Below are 24,924 nucleotides of genomic sequence, written 5' to 3'. Positions count from 1 at the left end.
TCCTCTGAAGTTAGAATCCATTCCAATGCATCACAATGAACATTGATTGCTACATGCTTTTAAAACCAGAACGTGCTTCATCATCCCTCATCCCCCATTATTCTGACCTTTGTTTTACTTAAGTACCAGATTAGTTTATGTGCAAACCTTAATAGTTCAGAAGCAAATAAACTGCACCACCAGTGCAAATATAAATATTCTTTCCTGAACTATGCAGTATAAGTATATACAGAAACAAAAGGACATTAACCATTAAGATTAGTAATAAAATAATTGCAAAGTCTAAGTTTGATTTGTTACAAGAAATTACTTCATTTATACACTAGTTAGCAAGGTGTTTTAGAAACATAACAGGATCTGATTATTGCACATTTTTCTGGCCATAAGGTGCTAAATACAGCTGCTACGCATGTGTACTAGAACAAATATAAAACAGCCTTTAAGCAGCTTTCTTTTAATATGTCTTTTCTTTCGATTTTTGTTTTAAAAAAATGGTGAGCTAGGACTTAAAACCATAATACAATGATCTTTCACCAAAAGACTAAACATGTGAATGATATGCATAGATGAGAAGGTTTTTTGTAATATTTTCTAAGTACACAACTCTTAATTGAAGAGAAGCTTTGTCTTATAAGCAGGCTACATTATTATTCCTCACCTTAAAAAAAATGCACCTATTATCAAAAGTACCAGAATGACCTTCTGTCATAAAATAACTAAGTAAGTTTTACCCTGCTTGCTTAAACTAAGCATTTAGCTTTGCTCCTGTATATAATATCTACTATTATCAACAGTGGTTATAGCATCATAGATAAATGCTCAGCTTGGCTCAAAGTTTCAGCACATTATTCAAAATTCCCATGGGACACGAGCAAGTGAGGTGGAGATTACAAAGAGCAACAAGACTAAATTAAAGTTGTATTTAAGGCCCAGTACAGTATACAACAGTTAAAAATAAAAAGCCATAGACTTTTTGAACTCTTAGCCACAAATCACTTATCCTGACTTAGACATAATGTAGCAAATGATACGGTGTCAATGACGCATTGTGTTGGGGAGACATGCAGTTCCTCTGCAGCATTTGGAAGACAAAGCATCTCTACAGTCTACTGAGACCTATCTTAACTGAAGGGCTACAAATCACTCTCACACATAAGTATTTCCACTGTTAATAATAAGTTAGGGAAAAAAATCCAGAATAAAGCTAATAATCATGATCGATCAGGCCCTCTAAGATACAAGTTTGGAACAGCAGTACAAAAAATGAGACAAACTGTAAATAGTGCTTACATTGGGGACCTCAGGGCATCAAAATGCTACAGAGAGTATTGCCAATTTGTGTTGATATACCTGCTCTCCGCATGAGTGCAAAAAGGCTGATCCCAAAAGAGACAAAGTGTAACATACACAGGGCGTTAATATTGATTTTGGAAGGCTGAACTGAAGAAAACAAAGTTTTCTTTCACTCTCTCTGCAGTCAACATCATTTCTGTTGAAAAAGTACACTGCTACATGACACTTGGACTAAACTTTCAAACAATCAGCTTCTAGGGAAACTCACTGTTTAGTTCTTGTTAATTCTGATTTCTATCCCAAGTCACCTATAAAATACTATTTATTAATGTAAGATGCTTCCCACAGAAACAAGAAATCAGAGGCTACTTCATGCTCCATCCTAAGAATCTGTAGTCTCATTTTTATTAATAAGTCTTCTGGAGAGTAGATTACTATTTGAAACATAAATTATAAAACTTTTATCTGCAATTGCTTTCACCACCTTTCACAAGAAAATGAGATGGTCCCATTTGATTGCTACAATCCAATGATCAGATTAAAACAAAACAATCCTAAACTGAAGATGTAAATACCCAAAGGGGTATTAAAAGTATTGTCTGAAAATATAACATACAGAATTTTATCTTTGCTGCCTACAGCTTATAATCACATAAGTATACATGGGCATGTAATTAGAGAAGTCAGTAGCATATGCTAATCTCTGTTGACAAAAAGACAAGTATCTTTGTACTTTAGCTACAGTCGATAGAATATATTTTAAAATAAGCACGCTGCAATTTATCAGCGATTCAGTGTTTCAGGTATCTAAGCTTCAAAACTACATGTGTATGGTTTTACAAAATAATTTAGTTATGCATTTGCAATAGGCACAAATCCAAAAAAGTGAAGACAACAGACTTTGGATTAGGCTTCCACTTTGAAAGACCCATTTTGTGTATTTAGCTAATATTTTTAAACATTTACTTCACCCTTAAGTATGCCACTCTACTACAGATGTATATGCAATTACACAACTCATTTATAAAATAAGTCCTAGAAGAAAGCTGTACTCTCAGTCACCTCACAAAACTAACTTTAGCATTTACATTATATTGACTGTTTAATTAGAAACTCTCAGTTACTCTTTTACTGAAAACACATTTTTCACCTATTTCTTTTGTTCTGTTTTTTCTTGGGTGGGAGTTAAGGGCATAGAATCACATACAGGAGCATAGTTACTATTCATTTACTGTGCAGAAGTAACTACACGGGCATTAATAAAATATGGAAATGGACAAGTTTTGCAATAATTACTGAAATAACAGTTATTTGGTCTATACTTAAATAAAAATCAAGTTTATTCTTATTTTTAAGAATAGACAGCTAGCAGAATTTGCATATATAATGAATTGGGAAACTCAATTTGATATTGCTGTTAATCAAATTGATATTGCTGCTAATGTGAAAACTATATGCACTTATAAATGTATCTCAATTTTACTACACATTTTTGGTAGAAAGTAGAAAGCTGTCACTAGAATGTGCACATTTTCTTATCTCCAAGTTTGAAAGCAGATTCGCTTTCTGATGCACAATCAGCTTGCATTGTTATGAGTTATTCCCGTTATTAGGAAAATAATGATCCTTTCTCCAGATCCATGACAGGAAAGATGGGAAGCAATCAGTTTCAGTTGTGCCAAGAATTAATTGGGGTAGACATCAGGAAAAATTTCCCAGGCTTTTCCCACTGGGAAAGACATCTTGTGTAAGTTACAAAATCTCTCTCAGTGCAAGCTTTTTGTTGTTGCTTTTGTGTTTGTTGGGGTTTTTTGTTTATTTTTTTAAAACAGGCTAAACAAGTATCTGTCAGGAATGACATGAGACTGTTGATTCTGCTTTAGAGCAAGAACACAGAACACAGGAACTTTTAATGTTCCTTGTAGCCCTGCTTCAGTATGACCAAAAAATATCCCCTATAACCACTTATTTTCAGTGAAAAATATCTACAAAGAGATTATAGCTGTAGCTCTGCTTGATTTTATCTGACAGTGTAAAAATATTGCACTTCAGACAGGTTCACTTTGTTCCCAAAATGAAATTAAGTCAAAGGTGATAATTTTTTTCCTCTGGAACAGAACTTTTGGAATATGATATGCCAAATGCAGGTAAAGATTATCTGCAGACAATGCATTTTTGTTCCAGAAGCAGAAAGGTCTCAAGTATACTGCAGAAAATTAAACCTTCACAAAATGTAGAAATTATCATTAGTTCCACTGCATAACCAGCATCTGTTTTCATATAAAAAAATAAAGTGTTTGCATTAAACTTTATTGCACCATCAACTTTTTTTTAAATATCCCCCATTCAAGTCAAATATTAAATTATTTTAATCAAACAAAATATAAGGTCTTCTTTAAAGTATCAAGTAGATATAGTATATGCGCTATACAGAAAAAAACAGTCTAAAGGAATGGCATACATCAAATCAGAGATGACAGAAAACAATAATTAAGTTTTTTCTTCTCCATGATTAAAAAAAGATTGCAAAAAGATTGTGTTGGCTATTTTATGCATGAAAAGCATCCCTCGTCATTCAAGGTGTTGAAGCAGGCGACACCTTCAAGCTGTCAAGTGCTGCATGAATCCTGAAGTGCAACCTGGACTCCATAGAGTATTCTTTGTAGTTTTTTCTGCAAACAACAAAGTTATTTTAAGAAAAACATCCTTGGCCGTCATTGTTTCTATTTCACACAGGCACTGAAGTAGCAAAGTTAACAGACTTCATTTCTTCAACAGGAACCGGATGAGTTATGAGACATTTTAAAGCTACATGCACAAACTGAGCAGATACTTATACCAGTACTAACTATTAAATGTCCAAATAAACTGAACCCATGTCTGAGCATCTCTTTCACTTATTTTGATCCTTTCAAGAGCCTTCTCAATTATATGCTGTGAAAAGACAAGCTAGAAGACTACAAAATAGAAAAAGAAAGGTTCTTAGCTGAAAGTCTATGTTTAGCTTCAAGACACAACTCAAGCATTATGTAGTCAAATAAAAAAGGGGGGGGGGCAAAAATTGCATCTACAGATCAATCTACAGATGCTGCTCTACAGTAAACCTAGCTCTCTACAGCTCTTTTGTCACAGGATGTGAAAGGAAAAAACGAAGGTGGTCAGAAGTGTACTGGCTTTTAACCTACTCCCATTGACACCTTTGCTGCAGCAGATATAAGCCCCCCCACTGCTCTTCGGGACAGTTGGTGCTATAGATCCCTTCCCTGGACTCTCCAGCTCCATCCCACACACGCAGTGGGACCTCAGCATCTCTGAAGTGTAAATGAAATTGAGACATTTTCCCTTCATGCTCTGTCTTGTTTGATATTATCTACTCCACTGTGTCTGAAGAACAGTTTCCTGAAACTGTAAAATTCAACTATACTGGACAAATTTTCGAAGTCAAGAACACAGATTTATCATTACTTGTATTTTGCAAATAGGCAGCAAAAAATCCCACATGCCTTCATTGCTAAAGCTATTCATTTATACTTAATCTACAGGCTGATACAAATAAAGAAAAAAAATCCACTCACTTTGCAATTTCTATGTATCTTATTGCTTTTTCTCTCTCATCCTGTTGTTTGTACAGAAGACCCAACTCATAGAGAGTGAACGGCACCAAATAACTATCATATTTGATTTGCTTCTCACTAGAAAAACAGAAAATACAGAAGTGGTTAATTACAACCTTTCCTCAAGTGACCAGTTAACTTTTAAATGCAATCACTGCCTGTAAAAGCACATGGCCAGAGAAAACACTCTGGAACCCTTTTTTACTGGTTAACTCTGTTCATAATAATTATACCTGTAAAGAGCGGAGATAAAATACTGCCAACACAACCTTCTTGCAGCAAAAATTGATTCTTTCACACATCCTATTTGTATCATGGTATGTCACCCAAGCTACCATGGACACAATTCCAAGACTGGGATCCTATTGCGTGACTTACAGTTCAAAAATACCCAGCCATCCAAAAAGATGACTCAAGATAAAAACAACGTTCAGTAGGTTAGGCAGTGTAATACAAACACTTCTTTCCCACACATAGAACTGAGATCCCCTTATGATGATTAAGGGAGTGGAGCACCTCCCTTATGAAGAAAGGCTGAGGGAGCTGGGGCTCTTGAGTTTGGAGAAGAGGAGACTGAGGGGTGACCTTATTAATGCTTATAAATATATAAAGGGTGAGTGCCATAAGGATGGAGCCAGGTTCTTCTCGGTGGCAAACAATGATAGGACAAGGGGTAATGGGATCAAGCTGGAACACAAGAGGTTCCACTTAAATTTCACAAAAAACTTCTTCTCAGTGAGGGTGCCAGAGAACTGGAACAGGCTGCCCAGGGAGGTTGTGGAGTCTCCTTCTCTGGAGACATTCAAAACCCGCCTGGACATGTTTCTGTGCGACCTCACCTAGGCGTTCCTGCTCCAGCAGGGGGATTGGACTAGATGATCTTTTGAGGTCCCTTCCAATCCCAAACATACTGTGATACTGTGATCCTAGCTTGCCTGTACAAATCAGCAGAGAAGTAAGAAAACTCACATTTTCCTCAATATAAGAAATTCTCAGAATCATTGTGGCTAGAAAGCACCTCTGTAGATTATCTCATCCGATATCCTGATCAAAACAAGGTCAATAGCAGCAACCTGTCCAGGACTCTGTTCACCTATATTTCAAATATCTGCAAGGATGGAGACTCCACAGTCTCTCTGGGCAACCTGTCCCAGTGTTTGACCAACTTGACAATAAAAAATAATAATTAAAAAAAATTTAAAAATCTCACTCTTGTGTTTAAACAATATTTTCTGTATTTCAGTTTGGGCACATTACATCTTGTTCTGGCACTGGGCATCATTGAAAGGACGTTTGGGGTTTTTTTTTGCAAAAACACACTCCCTTCAGGTAACCCTTTCAGGTCTTCTCCAGGCTGAACACTTTGAGCTCTCTCAGCTGCTTCTTACGTGACAGATGCTTCAAGCCTTTAACTATCTTTATGGCCCTTTGCTAGACTGGTTCCAGTATGTCCATGTCTCACTTGTACCAGTGAGTCCAGGACTACACACACTACTCCAGATGTGGCTTCAGCAGTGCTGAGAGGGCAGGAAGGATCACCACCCTTGACTTGCTGATGAAACTCATTCTAATACAACTCACAACACTGTTTGCCACCTTTGTTGCACAGGCACATTGCTGGCTCATGGTCAACTTGGGGTTGACCGTGATGCTCAGGATTTGCAGGGCATTTTCTGACAAGCTGCCCTCCAGTCAGTCAGCCCCTAGCAGCCTGTGCTGGTGCCTGAGGTTATTTCTCCCCGGGGGTAGGGACTGACACCTTCCCCTGTTGAACTTCATGTGCTGCTGCCAGCCCATTTCTCCAGCTTGTCCAGGTCACTATGAATGGCAGAAATTTCACCCAAAGCTACAAAATATAAAGGTAAAAAGTCTAGTTATGTTATTTTTACCTTTGAACTACTTTACTGAAACACAGTTCAGCTTGCAGAAGTCTTCCCAAGTGTTTCAGGCAGAGGCCCTTCAGTAACTGCAACAGGCACACATCATCCATGTAGTATTCATTGTGATCTAAAAGTGAGATACATCCAAAAATTTGAAGATATCATGAAAAGCAAAATTAGATCTTTGGTAGGGAATACATACTCAGACTCCGGACATTGCTTCTCAGATTTTACCTCTCAAAACATACATAGCCGTCAGGCACCATTTTAAATACTGCCTACTAAAGAAGATGCATGCATAACATCTATCTCTTTCTCTTTAAGGATACAGGCTAAGAAGAAATAAGAACAAAATGAAACATCCAGATATTCTGCAGTCCTCTGTGTCTGAAGTCAGTACAACACAGGCATAAACTGGAATGAGTTAAACATTTCTGTGCTTGTAACATCTATAACAGGAAGCAAAACCTCCAGTGAGGCTGAAACCTCCTTTGCACTGCACTAACTGAACAGCTTCCCATGTTCCACAGCACTGGCAGTAACATGAAAAGTAGCGCCAGTAATGTGAAAAGCACAAGAACACACTAGGACTCTGTCCTGCAGAACTTTTAGGCAGCATTATTTGGCAGTACACATTCAAGAAACCATGTTTATTAGTACTCCCATCATCTCTAACAATTAAGAATCTTCACCAGCAGTGTAGAATGTTTGGAAAATTCAAAGAAGTTTTATGTTCAACAGGACTAAAAATATCAGATTCAAGAGCTTTTCTGGAGTGATTCTGAACTACAACCTTTGCGAGTGCAATCCTCTTTCGTTGCCTTGGTTTACAGCATTTGTTGGGTGCAGAGAAGGAAAAGAAGGAAAGAAAACACATATGGATAGACAGATGGCAGCACATACATTAACAGTTCAGGAAGCAAAACACCCTCCCTTCAGATCATGTTGTTTACAACTAATTACCAGCTCTCTAAGGTCATGTTAATTTTTTTCTTGATAGTCTGCCAAAAAAAATCCTACGTAAACAGTTCTGAAACATGCAAGACTAAAGCATTTTAGGATTCAGTGAAGTGCTTTGCCATTGCATTCAGGCTTATTTCTGTCTGGTTTTAAACCCAGAAAGTCTCAATAGATAATAACTGACAGACTGTGCTTTTAGTGACAGGTAGAAGTGCAGTGGGTGAGTATTTTCCATTGCCTCCAGCCTGTTTTGCTTAGGCTAAGATACTGGATTCCTTTGACTAGGGGCAAGCATTGATGTCAGTAAAAGCTTGCTAGTCTTTAACAACTTCACCTAGTATGTGTCTGGCATTCCTAACAGGAAAGAAAGCTCTTATGCCAAAACAATGACAGTAAATGACAGTAAATGCATAGGCCAATTTAATACAGACAATCTTGCAATAAATGTGGAAGAACCATCTTCCTGCAGGCCTCTATACCAGAGGAAATATCATTATCAGGACTACAAAAAACACAACATAACCACAGAATTTAGTTTTTCTAGAAGTTACAAATTCCCTTTTTGTATCTTGGAGATGACCCAACTGTGGAAAAATAGGATTTCCAGAAATCCTTAGGAAAAAAAAATCATTTTGATGTCTTTCATCTGCTCCTTCTACCATCTCTATTCTCAGCTCTAGGCAATGTAAAACCACTTTCAATCCTTGACAGATTTCTTACTGTGCCTGCTCACTTGAAGCAAATGGAATAAAAGCAGTTCCCTCTATCTAGTCTCAATCCCTACATGACCTTTATGTATAATTAACACACTTTTTTACAGCACCTTAGCAGCCCTTTAAAACTATCTGGTACTGACAGCTGTCTCTTAATACTGTATCCTTGTCACAGCCTGCTAATAGCCTTAATCACTTTCTTTGGGTCTCAATTCAGCTGCAATTCTGGTAATCAGAGTCTTTATCTTGTGTAAGTCTGCATCTTTAAAAGTAAATCAGGCTCACGGATGCAAAGTCTAGAACAAAACTACATTTGACTGCAGATATTACTTAAAAAAAGATACAGAAAGCAAATATGCTTCAAAGTTATGTGCTATTTGTAAACTGCATATTCCCATGAGAAAAACATACTTGATTTATTTCTGTTCCTTTTCTTTTGATACCTTGTGCATCTCTGCTTAGGAGTCTGACAGGAAATTTACTTCACTGTTACAAGCGATGAGCACTTAGAGCACAAACCTCTGCGTGATAGAGCACGGGATTCCCAACAGCTTCTGCTACAGTCCGCTGTGCAGAACTCATGGCAACATTATTTTATTTGCAGATGTCTTGCATAGTGCTACATTTTGGTTTTAATATGACAACAAAAAACAGAAAAGCACTTGAGTGTTAAGAGGCACACTACTGATTCTGCAGAAATCTGAAGAATAGTATAAAAAAGATTAAGGTGCCCAATTCACTCTTGGCCTTGCAAGTTACTCTCATAACTAGCTTATTAAACCATCCAGATTTTACTGTTATGCATTTGTTGTATGTCATTGTATAACTTCTGACGCATTACATCAGTTTATATGTAAATAATAACTAGAGGTACTTTTCTATTTCATAATTCATGTTTAAATAAAATGACAAAACTAACTTTTGCTAAATTTTTATAAATGTGGTTAAAATCTGGGTTCAATATTAATTACTTTTAGTAAATTACCATTTAAAAAGTTTCATGTGCAAAAATATGTATACATTCTAGAAGAACTCAAAAGAGATGTCTACTGAGAAGTTCCTGTGACAGATGACAGCAGCCACCAGATGAAACATGATAAAGCCACGTACTTCTGCAGTAAACCTCTTGTAACAATGGAACTTACATTCCTTTGGGAATAAGTTATGGACTGATTCTCTAAACATTACCCTGAGCATCTATGCTTCCAAGACATCAAGAACTAAATTAATAATCAAAGTTTATTTGTTAAAAATATGTGGGGTTTTTTACAACAAGCAAACCTGTTTTATTTTGCCAGAAAGTAGATGAACAGACTCATGCATAGCACTTCATTAACTCCTTTATATCTAGTTATATTCTGCTCAATACGTGTCCTCTGTAGTACAGATAAAGTGTGGCGTAAATTGGTTTAGAAAAAGTATTTTTCAGACATTTAAGAAATTAGCAGATTATGCTCCTGGAACACTCTCAGAGACTGGAATGTCTTAGTAAGATTCAGTTAAATTCTGTACCTAATAATCTCACATCCTTGAATTTTCTGTATTCTTGTGCAGCACCAATCAAGCTGGATCAAGGACATGCTGAAGAACCACTACTAACTTCCAGGTGGCTCCAGAATTTCCATACTCAGGTTTAATAGCATATTGCCAGAGTCAACACTTATCTCACAGAACAGGAGTAGACAAACATCAGCTTTTCTTACCAACTTAACTGATCACTTACCAGTTTCATTTTGTAGAGCAGTTTCTTCTTTTTCAATTGTTATCAGTAAGTTTTCAGTGAGGTCTGCTCTTTTGCCCACAATTGCAAAGCCATTCCAGACATACATCATTTCCTGACAAAAAAAAATAAACAAGACAAACTCATGGAATTGCATAAATATTTAACTAAAGAGTATCCCTTGGAAGGCTGTTTTGCAACATTTTGAGTACATAAAAATACTGCTCACAAAAACTTGTTTTAAACAATATGAAAGGTTTCAAAGCCAAACATTCACTGTTGAGAAGCCCATGAGCAGAAGTATCTGCACAACTTCAACAAACGACCCACAATGAACATCAGACATCAGTCAGTCACATGCAAGTTTACAAGGACAGCCATGTTTACCTTAACAATCATTTAAAGTTGCATAAGAGTATCATTATATTATAATATCAGTATCAGAGTATGCATGGGGAGGTAAAATTACATTGAACGTGTGTGGACAAAGTTAGCTGTGTTTCTAATTTTTGAATGTTCAGACACCTTTTTAATGGATCCTACCATGTATTTTTATAGATCTTTAAATATGAAACTAAATAGATATTTATCACATGATAGTTTACCATCACCCACATAACACATCAGCAAAACTGGGTATTTTATGTCCAACTTGTGGCCTCGGCATATGAAGTAAAGAAGCAACTAAAAGTAGTTACTTTTTACAGGCTTACAGTATAACAGTAAGCAATACGCTTGTTTCAATGCATTAAAGGTTACCACATTGTAACACATAAAGAGAAAGAGAAAACACAGAGCTAATGCTAACCAACACAAAACTTTGCTGAGGTCTTCACTCAGTCATCACAGAGTATCATTTGTTCTACTGTAACCGAACTGTAATTACACATCTGAGGTATGAAGCCTGATGTCATTCTGAAGCTGACACAATACATTGTTGAAACATTCCTTCTTGTATTTGTGCTGTAACTATGTGAGTTTCCATAGGGGGGAAATAATGGTTTTATCAAAGTCTGAAGTAGTGTCACTGACACTATTGACTACATTACACTAGATTTGTTTCAATTCTGTAGTCCCGTCTAATTTACATTTACTGCAGTAACACCATATGCTATGTTCATTTTTGCTTAACCCATGATGGAAAAATTCTTAAATTAATATATACTGGATTTGACAGAAAGACCAAAGCTATACACTCACGATTGAATAGCACTGCGCTGTACAAGCCCAGGACAACTTTATTACTTACATCTTTATACGTAATTGAGTAGACAATGAATTTTAAAACTAAGAGATTAATTTTCATTGGACTCCTCTTTTTAGATATCAATGAGCTTTAACATAAGAATTTACTTCTCAAATTACATTTTTCGTCTTCAGTTGTTGCTAAATTATGCATGTACAAAAATTTTAGCATACATATATGCCAAGTATCATTGCTGTGAACAGATACAAGCAGACGGTGCACTACTAATGCCTTTAGAAGTTAAAAGCATGTGAAATTAGAATAGCATTAGTAAAGTATCATTAACTTCTGCACATTTTAGTTAGACTCAATGTAAGGAAGTAAAACCCACCACTCTTCATTTTCACCAGAAGAACATAAAGTGCTGTAGTACTCCTTAATTTCCTAATGAGTGCGGAGGACAAGGACTGAAATCCTGCCAAACTAAAGAACATGAACGCATATACTAGAAACCTATGTAGGTTTTCTAGCTGAAAGGTGAATTCAGCCTCATGTGGCAACAGCAATCATTCTCTCTATATTTGAACTTTCATGCAAAAAATCTGGCTCTGGTTTTGGCCTGCTAGTGGTTGGGAGCATGATCCAGCCCCTAGTACATTTAACAAAAATCCTATTGCATGAATGCAATAATTCTTAAAAAAAAAAAATGCAGCCACATACTACCTGATAATATTCTTTCCCTGGATAATGTATTATACTTATCTCTTTTGTATTTGAAAATAAAAAAAAGAAAACAAGCATCAATACCAAGGCAGGTAATATCAGCTTCACTGGTGGAGAACTTCCATAGCGTCGAGCTTTCCTTACTGCAAACTTCTCAGTTGGGATAGACTTTCCTGCAATTCTCTGTTTTAGACCATCCACTTGTCTAGAAGGAGGGAAAATGGAAAACAGAAGTTGCTTTATGTAATTGCTAATTCCTCTTAATTAATTTAGTAGGATTCACTGTTCTCTTCTGACGTATAACATCTTAAATAATTTCACACCACTTAGACTGCAGCTGCAAGACGTATGTTTGCTGACAAAAGCAGTGTTTTAAATATTATGATGCTAAAAGCAAAGAGGAAAATTGAACAGTTGATGCTTCTATGTAGGAAGTAAGTTACACAAAAAAAAGACACTCAAGTCAAAAACTTTTATAGGGTGGAAAAAGGACTGCACACCTATTTGCTTTATAAATGTTTACCTGAATAAAGATACGATGTCCTCATCAGTTCTTTTCAAATCATCCTCTGAAAGCATACATAGAATTGCTGCCTTCTGGAATACGTATATTGCCTGTTTCAAAAAGAAAAAGCAACATATTACCACATATAATTTGCTGGATTCAGTCAATACATTAAGGACTCAAATCTCTCACCCCACTTGCTGCAGAGAAATGTTTCTAGTAATTCTCAGGCAGGTGGAACTATGGAAGTTTAGCATTTTCTTTGTCACGTAATTTACGCTATTTTATTTATTTATTTTAATAATGTTGTTACTCATTTTCTAAATAAGTTATTCAGAATGCTAAAGGTGTCTCCTGCAGAGAACAGTACCATTTATCATGCAAACCACTGATAAAGAGAAGTTAAATGACAAAGCTATTTTAAAGTCCATTAATGTTATTATATGATCTGTTATGCGAAGAGACACACCTGAAAAAAACAGAATATCCAAGTACTGATTCAAGGGAAGTTCAATAACTGCACTTTGCAGAGAAAAAAAAGTCCATAACTCTATTCAAGACATTTGCACTTCATGTTGAATATACTATTCTTGTCCTTTTTTGTCAAGAATTGGATGTATCCCTTTTTCCATTAAGCATAATAAAAGAGTAACTAAAAAGAAACCACCAAAAACTATGTATCAAAAATTATTTGCACATTGTGCTTATTTCATAGTTTGAGAAACATTTCTACAAGGAAAAGGTAGATACCCCAACTTTTCTCATGAGACCTTGTCGCCAGCAGCCTTCTCATTTCATGTCACAAACCATCTGCTGACTAGGTGTGTTCTCATCTGTTTATAATTAACTGACAAACACAGTTTCTTTGGCCAGGTTTTATTAGTAAGTGTTAGAACGTGACCTGAGATACAGGTCAATAGTTTTCCTATTCTTTCACACAACTCTGGGAAGTACCTCTGATTTTAGAGAGGCTGAAGCACTGGTACATATCACTCTGGTGCTTCAGAATGTGAAATAAAAATTCCTTCTTATCCAAGCAGTTACACTACCATTTTGGTGGCATTGTGCCTTTCCTTATGAGTTTCAGAAGAAAGCAAAAATTGCACTTATTATGCAAACTGAAATGCAAACCTAACTGCAGAGAGGCTACTGGTATATCATAAGTACGTCCACCTGCCCATTTACCTTAGACCACCTGCTCTCTTTGCTGAGCAGGTCTGCATACCGATATGCCTGAAGCCAGTTCTGCTGGAAAGTGTAGCACCACATCAGCTCCCAGTAACAGAGATGATGAATCTGTTTCCACTCTTGCTGGGCTGCTATGCATTCTTGGAACTTCAACTGGGCCTATGATGTATTTAAGTAAGAATGATGAAAATTGGCTCAATTCCAGCTCCATGTTAGAGCCATGTGTGATTACAGAACAAATTCTTCCCTAGCACCTAAGTAGAGAACATCTGACTATGAAAATGAGACAAACTTCCCCTTCAGCCTCATAGAAACGGAGAGATGAAATCAACATTGACACAGAACTTTAACAGGGATAAGAGCTTAATTGTTGGTTCAGCTACTGTAAGTTACTTAGATGAATTAGCTACTTCTTCCCAAAGTGGAACTCTGAACCTTCAAAAGAAAAAAACTTATTTACCTTTTCAAAATTTCCTTTCAGTATATCTATTCTGGCAGCATAAAATAGAATAATTGAACCCTTGAAAGGAGATGAGAAAAACAACCAGTTACTATTTCAAGCTTGAGGAAGCACACTGCTGTTATAAAATTTCTTGAGAATACATACATTTGGAAATTTCTGGAGGTAGGGTTCAAGGAGACTGTCTGCTTCCTGAAGGTTGGTTTCCCCCGTACCTAGAAAACATAACAAATCAACCTCAATGTACTTTAAAAACTGAGTTTCATAGATAAGGATTTCAGCTTTAAGAGATTAACGGATGACTGCTTTTATGCAAAAGCAGAATTATTTCATCATACTGTGTTTCTATAAAAATAAATTCTCGTCCTGAAGGTACTAAGTGCTTTTAAGACAGTAAATGTCTGTAAGTAGAAATTTAATAGAATATATGAATATTCTTTAAACTGTTCCATTATACAACCTGTATATTCTTAAATCCCTTTAATTATATTTTTATAATCCCTTTAATTGCTTTAACACGTTAGGAAAACAATAATCAGCTGCCTCCTTTCCTAATTTTTAGCTCAATAATGAAGTACAGGTGATACTGAAAGAAATGAAGTTCTCCTTAATTTCCTGATGAGCCTGAGGGACAAGGACTGAAATACTTCCAAACTAAAGAACATGAAAACATATGTCACAGGTGCATACAGAATTAATGGTGACTTTCAGTCCCATGTGGCAAAAACAATTAATTCTTTACATGTTTGAACTTCCAAGTCAATTGTTTGAGAGTACAGACTCCTTTCTGGAGATAGTTTTCACAATATCTGATGCTAATTTATGGATAATGACTCGTTTGACCTTAAAAGTGTTTTGTGATATTTTGCTGTTGCATGTTAAGACAGCCCTGCAAATGAAACAAGGTTTTGGTATAATGGTATCTACCCTCACAGTTTCTGCAGACATAGCTTTGTCAGAGATACTAGTTTCAGATCAAATTAAGTGTACAGCAATCTCCTGCTACAAAGATAATTTGCCAGAGTTTGAAAATTCAGTTCAAAAAAATCACAATATCTATCATAATGTGTAGCATGACTGAACAGCTACACAGTGGGTCTCACCAAGGATTAAGGAGACGTAAGTATGATAAACCAACAGGGTGAAAGTACACAGAATGGCCCTCAAACTGCTGCCAGATGCGCCTTCCCGTAGTTGACAGAGGCCCAACTCCTAAGAAACATCACAAACACATGCAGAATTAACTATCAGTATACAGAGTTACTTTTAAATAGTTTTTGGCTCCCCCAAATCCAGTTTTTCATTCAGATATAAATATTTCATAATTCAGCATTTTGTCATCTCTGATCCAACACAACCTTCTACCAAAACAGTTCTGCCACAGCTGATAACACTCAGCAAGAAGATTATGCTAAAGCCAAATAAAATTATCCATGCATTTCAGCGCTCTGGTGAAATGGGAACACCACACAGATCATGCAGACACACAGGTCTACATCCCTTCCCCACTATTTTCTGTCTATGAGCCTTTCAGAATAGTGTGATTAAATCTATGTTCAGTGAGAACCTCTCTGAACTGTTCCAGTGCTACCTGTCAGCAAGTCTCCTTCACAGAAATACCTGGTTATCCTCAATTCTCTTCATTTAAGTCAGACCCTGTTTTGAGGTTCTGTTCAACATATTAGCTCTGCTGACACACCAACTTCTAGACACCATTTCCAGAAGCCACAATAGAATTTGTGTGTGCGGAAAAAAAGCAATCCAGATTCACCAAAGCTTATTCAGCTTGTTAACACATGAAACTTCTTCCAATCCATTCCAGCTTATGCCCATTACACGACAGCTTGACTACTTGGAGGATTGTTGAGACGAGCTCAGAAATTCCCTGTGCAAGAGCAGTGGCTCTTCAGGAACATACCGCATTTTAACAGTTTTGCCTCAAAACAAATAACAGGAGTTTTATTGCATAGTAACTTGGTGAGTTACAGGAGAATTGAAGCACCATAGTAAAAATCTGGTGACACTCCAAAATCGTTTGCTCTTTTACTTTCAGCTTTCATGCCTTTTTCAGTCAGGGTAAAAACGTGTATCACAGAAGAGCTTCAGCATGAACCAGGTCTTTCGCAGAAAGCAACAGAATAAACAGGTGTCTGCTGAAGTCTAATTTTACATAAGTAGAACCATATTTGTGGCCAAACTAACAGCAATAAGACCATATGGTGAGTCTTTGTCTCATTAATAACTTGAGGTTTAGTTATGTATCATTCTGTGGGTTGCTTTGGTTGGTTGGTTTTGTTTAGTTTTCGATTTTTTTTTCTTTTAACTGCCAAAAAGAGTTTTAAAGGGCTGTAAAATACTAACAAAACAAGCAACATTTACAAAAACAAGGCTATGGTTACAAATAACTTTCCTTAACCATGAGAAAAGAGGCGCTGAGATTCCACAGTGACACATGATATTCAGAAATTCCTTTTCCCAAAGAAATGGACTGGGATTGTTGGTGACACAACATAGAACTGTGACTCTACCTTCAGTTACTGCTCTGAGGAACACTAATTTCTGACTACATAGGCTAGAAAAGTAAGCTGATATCCTCTCCTTAAGCATCAGCAAACGGAAAGGAAAACCTTCTCTGAAGGAGACTGGTCATTTCCCATGGTAATTCAAGATCAGGATATCACCATATGCCCTTTTACACCTGCATCATCTAGTCCATTTATCTTCTTCTTAACAACACCAAAATACTTATAAGCAATGTAGATCATTATACATTTACTGTGAAAGATATGATTTTAAATTCATACAGTCTTTATCTCAAAAAAGACTAATTTGATAAAACAAATATCAGATCCAATACCCTATTGCCAGAAAATCCAATAAATTCTAAAAGTCGGATGATCCTTCCTGGTAAAAGTGACAGCATCTGAAACACATTTGAAACAAAAATAAGATAATTAAAAATTTATCCACATTAAAAAAAAAGTAACACCACTATAAACTTGAGCCAAAAATGCCAGATTCTATGTCAAACGCCATTACACATTAGTGAAAAAGTAAAACACAAAAGAACTCGAAAACAGACATGCATAATCAACAATATATAATCAGTCTGCAGCTTCAGGAAAACTCAGACTTTGATGATCAGCGAGCACAGAAACATTAAGATAGGGTCCAGCTGTGCTGCTTCAGATAATGACAGATTTTTCTGTCTTCAGCTGATCAGAATTGTTTTGAAATTGTGGGTCATCTGGAATGAAAGTATTATGTATTTTGGTAGTAGTTATAATGTAAAATTGTCATCTTCCTTTACTGTCAATCAAATCACACAATGGTATCGCAAAAGTTCTACTTGTTCCTACTGTGGGAGCAGTGAATTAGCAGACCAGCAAGCATACTTGCTTTAATAAATACTAGATACTGTTATTATCCTTTATCCCTCTACTATATGCACTTTTTGTTCTCCTTCAACAGAAAACTTATCAAGATCACAACCACCTTTTCAACAGGCATTACAAGAAGGTCTGTTTGAAGGTCAGTTCACCTCAACACATTCTGTCCAGCAGAAACTTTTCCTGTCAGGCTTCCCACTGAGGAGATTTCATGAAGAATAGGAAAGGTCAGAGCACTTATGAACACAGACATCTAACAGTTTCTTGGGTTTTAAAGACTGACAGGTGCAGACAGACCTGAGTTCCTCTGACCATACTCAGAACTGGTCAGCTACAGTCTGGAATCATACAGAAAATAACATAGCAGCAGAAATCAACTCTTGTTATTGCCATGGCAGATGTGAAAGGGCACCTGTAGTAAATTGCAAAGAAAACCACTAGTGGACGTACACAGTTTTGTTTTGCACAAACTAGTAAACTACTGCTCATTCTTCTGAATTTGTAATTATCTATGCCAATCTACAGTATGGCACTGAAGCAAAAGAACAGTATACATTGGAGTGTTAGAATAAAAGTGGTTACTCCAGGTATCCTGTAACCAACAGCATCTTAAAAATTGCTGCTACATATGGGTGGATGTAGCTGCTTTTCCTCTTAAGGAATACCTACATCAATTAGCCCAGGAGAATTAAACACAATTCAGAGTAAATTAACAGAAAGATCCTACAAAGCCTGCATGCAAAAAGCAACTGCTCTTTTTATATTTCATAGAATCTTCAAAGCCTGTATCTTCATTTTATAAGTATATAATTTTAAAAACAGGATTACAGTACTGTATCTGCAAAGAAAGAATCCTACAGAATTATGCCAATGGCCTTTCTGTAGTCTGGAAAAGTCATACCAAGTTGAATGCTCCAATTCCAAGTTTTACTCCCCCTTCAAACTGGTAATAAGTTTCAATTTTGCTTTTGTTCCCCTGAGTCATCTGTAGCACCTGATGACATTCTCTTTTGATGCAGAAAAAAAATAGGAGAGAAGGGGAAACATGAGTTAGAAATTATATGAAGTATAACCATTATAATTGCTATAAAAGTATTTATTTTTATTTCAGAGGCATTAATGCAACTGTTTCCTCTTATACAAACATCAAATCTCAGTGTTTTCTAATGGCTTACTTGTATATTTGGTAACTTGTTCTAATTTTTAGGCCACCTTTGATAAAGTTGATCATATTTTCATCCTGGAAGAAAAAAAAATAATTGTACAAAAATGTGCGTTCACCTATCACATGTAACATACATAAAAGTATTGCTACATTTATTTTTTTTATAATTTAGTGGTCATCGGAAATATTAAAAATGTTTTCCAGTAATTAGACTAATCTGTAAGACTGAAGTTAACACTTGCTTTAAGTTGTCAGAGAAACATTCATCTGGTTCACATTACAAATTTTAAAACTTAAGAAGGGAGTGAAAAAAGTCAAAGAGTTACTTTTAACAGAATTTCCAATGCATATACATGAAACAAGAAAGCTCTCCACCAGATGGTGCTGTAGGAACTTTCTAGAAAGTTTTGAAATATCAATTCTGACACACACAAGCAAGCCCAGGACCTGGCAGAAGGCAAACCAAAGAATTCCCTTAACAGACGAATTACAATTGCTGATCAACAGTAACCATATGTACTACCCAACACAACATGTTTTTTAACCTCTAGAAAAATTGAAGCAAAGACACAATGTACTAGCCATGAAAAATAAATTCCTGAAAAGCAAGATGGTTAACAGTCCAACAGGACAGAATTTTTTGTCTTAGAATTCACATAGAAGGAGAACATGTGCAGGCATTTCAGAAATGCATATTTGAATACTTGAAGACAGCATAAATTACGTGGAAAATGAAAAAGCACCAACAAAAAGCCTCATAATCATGAACCAAAGGCAATTCTGGCTTCCATGAAAGGGTCATCATTTCAAAAGACCTCAATTTTTTTGTCAGCAAGACTGAACACCCAAATGAAAGTGGTTTAGTGTAACCATTCTTGCAACCTCTTTTAAAATGGCTACATTTTCATTATCATCATCCTCAGATGAATCAAGGTCAGCCAAGGGTGAAAAATATGGGGCTTGACAGCAGCCAGCAGAGCAGGGTGTTATAGTCAACAGCAATGGATCTCTGATATGACGGAGAGTGAGGTGCTACTTTAGAAGCACACCCCTAAGGTTTTTTTTCATTTTATACAGTCTAAACTCACCTCCTTCAACAACTGTTTAAAAATTCTCTTCATGCTTAAAACCCACCCACAAAACAAAAAAGACAGTTGCTTCCATTTGGCTATTAAAGAAGAAAGTCAGTTACAGGAAAGACTGGCATTCCATTAACAATATTTCCTGACACTTCCGGCCAAAGTACCATATGATGTAGATCATAAAGCTTTGCCAAATTAACCTTTTAGGTCGATTTGGTCTTAGTGTCTTTGTGCCTTGCTTCTTCCTCATATCTGAAGGGATTATCTAAAATACATTTATTAAACATTTGTAAAAGATTCACATACATAAAAAAAGTATGACTAGCAGCTCTTGCTTTCATGAAGCAAACTTCAGATTGAATTTGAAAATACTGGAGCACGAAGTCCTTGAACCACAAGCTAAACCAGAAGCATCTGACATTACTGAACAGCGGATCTTTCTGTGAACAAAATGAATACCTCAGCAAGGCTAAGGCACACTCATTTTATAATCATTCGTTACTATATTGTTCCTGACACCATGTCAAAAGCTCATGGAGAGTAATACTGGAGACAAGTGCACATCAGCTGAGGTTTTGTTAGTTGGGAAATATTCTATAATTTTCATGTGAAAAAGATTTGCACTTTCAAACAACACAGTTCCTCATACTTGAACACCATTTTGAACAAGTGCAGGACACTGTCATGTGGTGCAACTCATTTAAAAGACCCCCTCTGTATAAGACTTCAATATATTTTACATTTTGGTTCCTGGGTATCAGTAACATCTCTGGTTATTCATATAAACGAAGAGGGGATTTTGCTGCATAGCACAGCATTTACCATACCTTCAATCACTGCCATGAAATAACATTCAATCACTAGGAAGATGTTTGGTTTTTAAATATCACATCTATTGTGGGAAACGATGTTTTAAAAGTACTAACATCATTCTATTAAACTGCTACATAGAGATACAAAATAAACAATTTATTTTACCTGTACAAAGGTGAGAGCTGCTTTCTGCAGTAAGCATTCAGCATAACAGATTTCAGCATGCATTTCCTCTATATAAGAAAGAAAAGTTATTTACTGTCAGCAAAGTTATTGTCAATATTCTCTTCTTGGGGTCAATGGAACAAATATAATGCTGCCAAGAAAAGAAAAAAAAAAAAACAAACGAGATTCTGCTGTTGCTGTTTTAATGACTGCTGAATAATAGCTGTAACACACAAATCCCAATGGAAGTCTTCTATTTCACTTCTCCTCAAACAAAAACTTTGATCTTGCCAGAGCTGACTTCAGCCTCCGGCAAAAGCTACTTGTCATGCCAGTGGATGATCTCCTGTACTTCCTATTGATCCTAAGTTTAAACACCAGCCTACAGCAACTACGTCTTACAACCCTCCTTCCATGTCTCAGAAAAATCTTCTACAGATGAATGGCAACACTCACTGTGGCTCAGGCTCTTCCCAAGCCCAGTAAGACATTATGAACAGGTTTTCACTAAGTCATGCTCAACAGACCGAAAGCCCTGGGAGGACTTTCTGTCCTCATGCAGCACTACAGTACACGTAACACACACGACAAGAGTTACTCTGCGCCCATGCTGCAAGACCAGCCACATGCACAAGGCTGCTGCATGTACAGTGCACACATGGTGGGTTTGATGTGTCCAGTATCACAGACGATTCTTTTGTGCCAGGTTAGAAAAAAACTGCATACTTGGTTCTGCCCAAATCAGAAATAGGAGATCAGCATTTTCAGAGCCATGAACAATGTACTGAAACCATTTCCCAAAATACCTTAAGGCAAAACAGACAAGCACAAAACTTGTTAATATATTCAGATTCCAGTGCAACTAATGATAAGGATGTATTCCCCAGCATCAATGATTCTTAAACCTCTGGGAGCTGTCTTAAGGAAAAAAAAAAAAAAAAAAGAAATCTCTCTTTAGTCCCATAAGGCATTGTGAAAGGCATTCCGTTCTTAATTCATGCTTGCTCAGAGCCTGAAAAAAATATAGGCTGGATCCCCCATTTTGAGAAGCTTTGCATTCAAATTTTAAAAACCCCACCATACAGGCAGTTTGTTTGCTTGCTTTTTACTGTAAAACGCTAATCAATTTATAGAGCTAAGCATATTCATACACACTGACAAGGTGTTTCTGAGCTTTTTTTCACTTTTTTATTTTAATTCTATTATGAAGCACTTACCTTCACTCAACTGATCCACTGACTGTTTAGAAACCAGATTAGACAAGGATTCCACCACTGTGCTTCTTTTCCTGAATCTAAATCAGTTGTACGTGGAAAGAAAGAAACCCACACAGCATGAGCAATAATCCAACACAAACTTGAACTTAACTACTTATAACTGTTAACCATTTCCAACCACAATTTATAGACATTCTTAGTGAAGGGATGATTTACCAACATTTGCAATTTGTTGAGTAATCTAATCATGGCCTCTGGTATGTATCTAGGCTCGGAAGCCTATCCAGCTTGGACTGGACTGATGTTCCAAGCATGCATTTAACCTGCTTTAAGTGCGCAACGGCTTCCACCCCACTCCCACCCACCAGCTGCAGAGGTCTTCCTGGCACTGGGCAAGCCACTTGAACTGGACTTCAAAGATTTATGAATCACTTTTTTCCATTTCTTAAACGTGCACTAGAATGAAAAATCAAAAGGAGCTCTGTTTTCGACATAAACGAAAACATATATACTTCAGTATTTTATCATGGTTTATGCCAGATATGATGCCAAAACAGTTGTATTTTACGTTCAACAGATCTCAACTGTCACGTTATAAATTGCTAGGTTATTTTAGTATGGCATTCCAAAAATGGATTTGTTACTATTTACAAACAACTCAGCTTTACGAAGAATCTAAAGAAACAATTCCACATCTAGAAAAGGAATGCACTTTGTAAGACAGGAAGTCATTAATAATAAATACTGGGCATTAGTTTAACATTTGTTTACAGTATTCTGTACATTGAAAAGTGCAGAAAAGCTAACATAATGCATACCAAAAAAATGGTCATTTAAGGCACATGTAGGTGGTAGAAGGTAATTCTTCACCTTTAAGTGTTTGCTTGCCTTTATCTTGCATTTTTATGAGTATTGTGACAGACTGGACCAGAGTGGTTAGGCATAGAAGTTTGTATCATGCAGAGATGAAAGCCCTTATTGAAACCACCTTATTGAAACTACCAGTACAAAGAGGCACCTTATTTTCAGACATACTAAACTACATAGTTCAGATTAAACTCTGAATCAATAGCACACCTGAAAAAAAGAGGCAGAAACTGCTGACCCCATATTTTATTCAGGTAGTTTCTGATAATTTTCTCCCATTTCCTTTTCTTTAATTTGTCATTGTGATGTTACATGTATGAACTAACAACATCTGGAGGTAATTTCTTTGGAGGCCATAGATGATACCAATATGATGAAGAATCAGCATAGCAGAATAAAACACCCATTTCTGTTGTTTGGTTGGTTGTTTTTTTTTTTTTTCTTTCAGAGGCCTGTTAAGCACTTTAGTTTTGACAATCCACTTTTCAGGATTTTTAATTAAAAAAAAATAAAGGTCACTAATAACTTCTGTTTTCTATTCTATTTCATTGTTCCAAGCAAGACCAGGCCAAAAGGTTCAGATCATTCATGATGGGAATAACAGCCCCTTAATTTTAAGCAAGCTAAACACATTTGTAACAATAATTTTGAAAATGCTTTTGTTTTAGAGGAAACCTCAGTACAATCTTAATCCTTTTAGACTATTGGGTCTACCTTTGAAAACAACTTCTCAAAAAATAATATTTTCATGATGAAAGGGAAAATTCAAAATATGGAGCTTTTAATTTGTGGATCCCCATGGAAAATAAAAAGTCATAGGTTGAAACAGCTCAGGCAGTTCAATCATGTAGCATCAGTTTACGTGTAGGTCTACAAGACCAACCAGCCATTTAACTAACTTTAGAGGCTATAAATGCCCAGGGCCAAGAAGTCCGTTGTTTCTGCAATACTAGGAAACATATCCTTACCAATAATAATTGGATAGTGAGATTTACTCCATCTTTGCAAATTTAGATCACTATCATACTGACAACAGCCTCATTTTAAAGCCTACAGATAGCTGCGATATCTTACAAAGAACACTTAGTGAATCAAGTACCTCATAAATGTTCATTGCTTGGGCTTACCTTTGGCAGGTTTGCAAAGCTTCTTTCATTGTAGAAATTCCCATTTGTATATCCTGCTGTTCAAAGGTCATAGCTGCTTGCATAACTAAAATAGTGCTGTACCCAAGGGCATGGTACATACTATCTTTAGACCTAGGGCAAACATATAAATATTGTGTATTTAAGCAAAACTTGAAATTACAATAAAAAATTAAATGCTGAGACACTCGCACTAATTTGTGAAAAGACAGAAGAATAAAGCAGGAAAGTAACGGACACAAGAACAAAACCTAGGAAGTATCATCTACCACTGGGTGCTAGATGTCTGCCTCTACAGGATACTGTTGGAGCAAGTTCCAGAAAATACCCAAACTGGGTTACACAAACATTTGTACTTAATTATATCCCATTTATAGTCTGCTAGTACATCCATTTAATTTAGCTAATTAAGCCTTGACATAAAAACTCGTTCATCTGCTTTCACTTAACACAAGGAGGACATCCCTTTAACATTACTGCTTGATCCAAAGACACAAAAATCTGCATTTGTATCACAGAAAAGAAAGTACACTCATGCTCATAAAGGCTACATTAAACCAGCCTGGCTTTCAAAACATAATACAGAATTTAAAAAAGAAAGTTATTTGAAAGCGACTACAGGAGGTCATATACTCAAACCTACCAGTTGCAGCAGCACTATTGTCAATGTTATGTCAGGGGAACTCAGGTTTTGTGTAACCAAGTTGCAAGAGGTTCAAGAAAATGAAGACTGCACACCTCTCTGGCAGCCCCTCTGGCACCGTACTATTAATACACTTTTTCCTAATGTCCAGTTTGAACCTCCTGAGCCTCAGCTTGCAGTGACTGCCTCTTGTTTT

The 24,924-nt window shown here is 36.4% G+C and overlaps 1 protein-coding gene across 5 annotated transcripts in view; it reads right to left on the bottom strand.

Annotated features, from left to right (window-relative positions):
- Nucleotides 1-898: 898 nt before the first annotated feature.
- Nucleotides 899-24,924, bottom strand: part of TTC39B (tetratricopeptide repeat domain 39B) — a 76,300-nt gene continuing 52,274 nt past the window's right edge. For all 5 annotated transcript variants that reach the window (XM_082074973.1, XM_082074972.1, XM_082074969.1 and 2 more), the window contains 16 exons: nucleotides 24,068-24,199; nucleotides 22,074-22,150; nucleotides 20,857-20,924; nucleotides 18,807-18,871; nucleotides 18,533-18,638; nucleotides 17,100-17,165; nucleotides 15,346-15,454; nucleotides 14,390-14,457; nucleotides 14,243-14,302; nucleotides 13,780-13,941; nucleotides 12,613-12,704; nucleotides 12,174-12,294; nucleotides 10,184-10,295; nucleotides 6,797-6,914; nucleotides 4,869-4,985; nucleotides 899-3,965 (listed from right to left, as the gene is read on the bottom strand). In XM_082074973.1, coding sequence (XP_081931099.1) covers nucleotides 3,869-3,965; nucleotides 4,869-4,985; nucleotides 6,797-6,914; nucleotides 10,184-10,295; nucleotides 12,174-12,294; nucleotides 12,613-12,704; nucleotides 13,780-13,941; nucleotides 14,243-14,302; nucleotides 14,390-14,457; nucleotides 15,346-15,454; nucleotides 17,100-17,165; nucleotides 18,533-18,638; nucleotides 18,807-18,871; nucleotides 20,857-20,924; nucleotides 22,074-22,150; nucleotides 24,068-24,199 — 1,570 coding nt within the window. In that variant the 3' untranslated portion in view covers nucleotides 899-3,868. The remainder of the gene's footprint in view (nucleotides 3,966-4,868; nucleotides 4,986-6,796; nucleotides 6,915-10,183; nucleotides 10,296-12,173; nucleotides 12,295-12,612; nucleotides 12,705-13,779; nucleotides 13,942-14,242; nucleotides 14,303-14,389; nucleotides 14,458-15,345; nucleotides 15,455-17,099; nucleotides 17,166-18,532; nucleotides 18,639-18,806; nucleotides 18,872-20,856; nucleotides 20,925-22,073; nucleotides 22,151-24,067; nucleotides 24,200-24,924) is intronic.

This window comes from Streptopelia decaocto (assembly GCF_964273445.1).
Source record: "Streptopelia decaocto genome assembly, chromosome: Z".
Lineage (NCBI taxonomy): Eukaryota > Metazoa > Chordata > Aves > Columbiformes > Columbidae > Streptopelia > Streptopelia decaocto.
The sequence above is the reverse complement of the archived record's forward strand: the minus strand, read 5'-3'. Positions and strand labels throughout refer to the sequence as shown.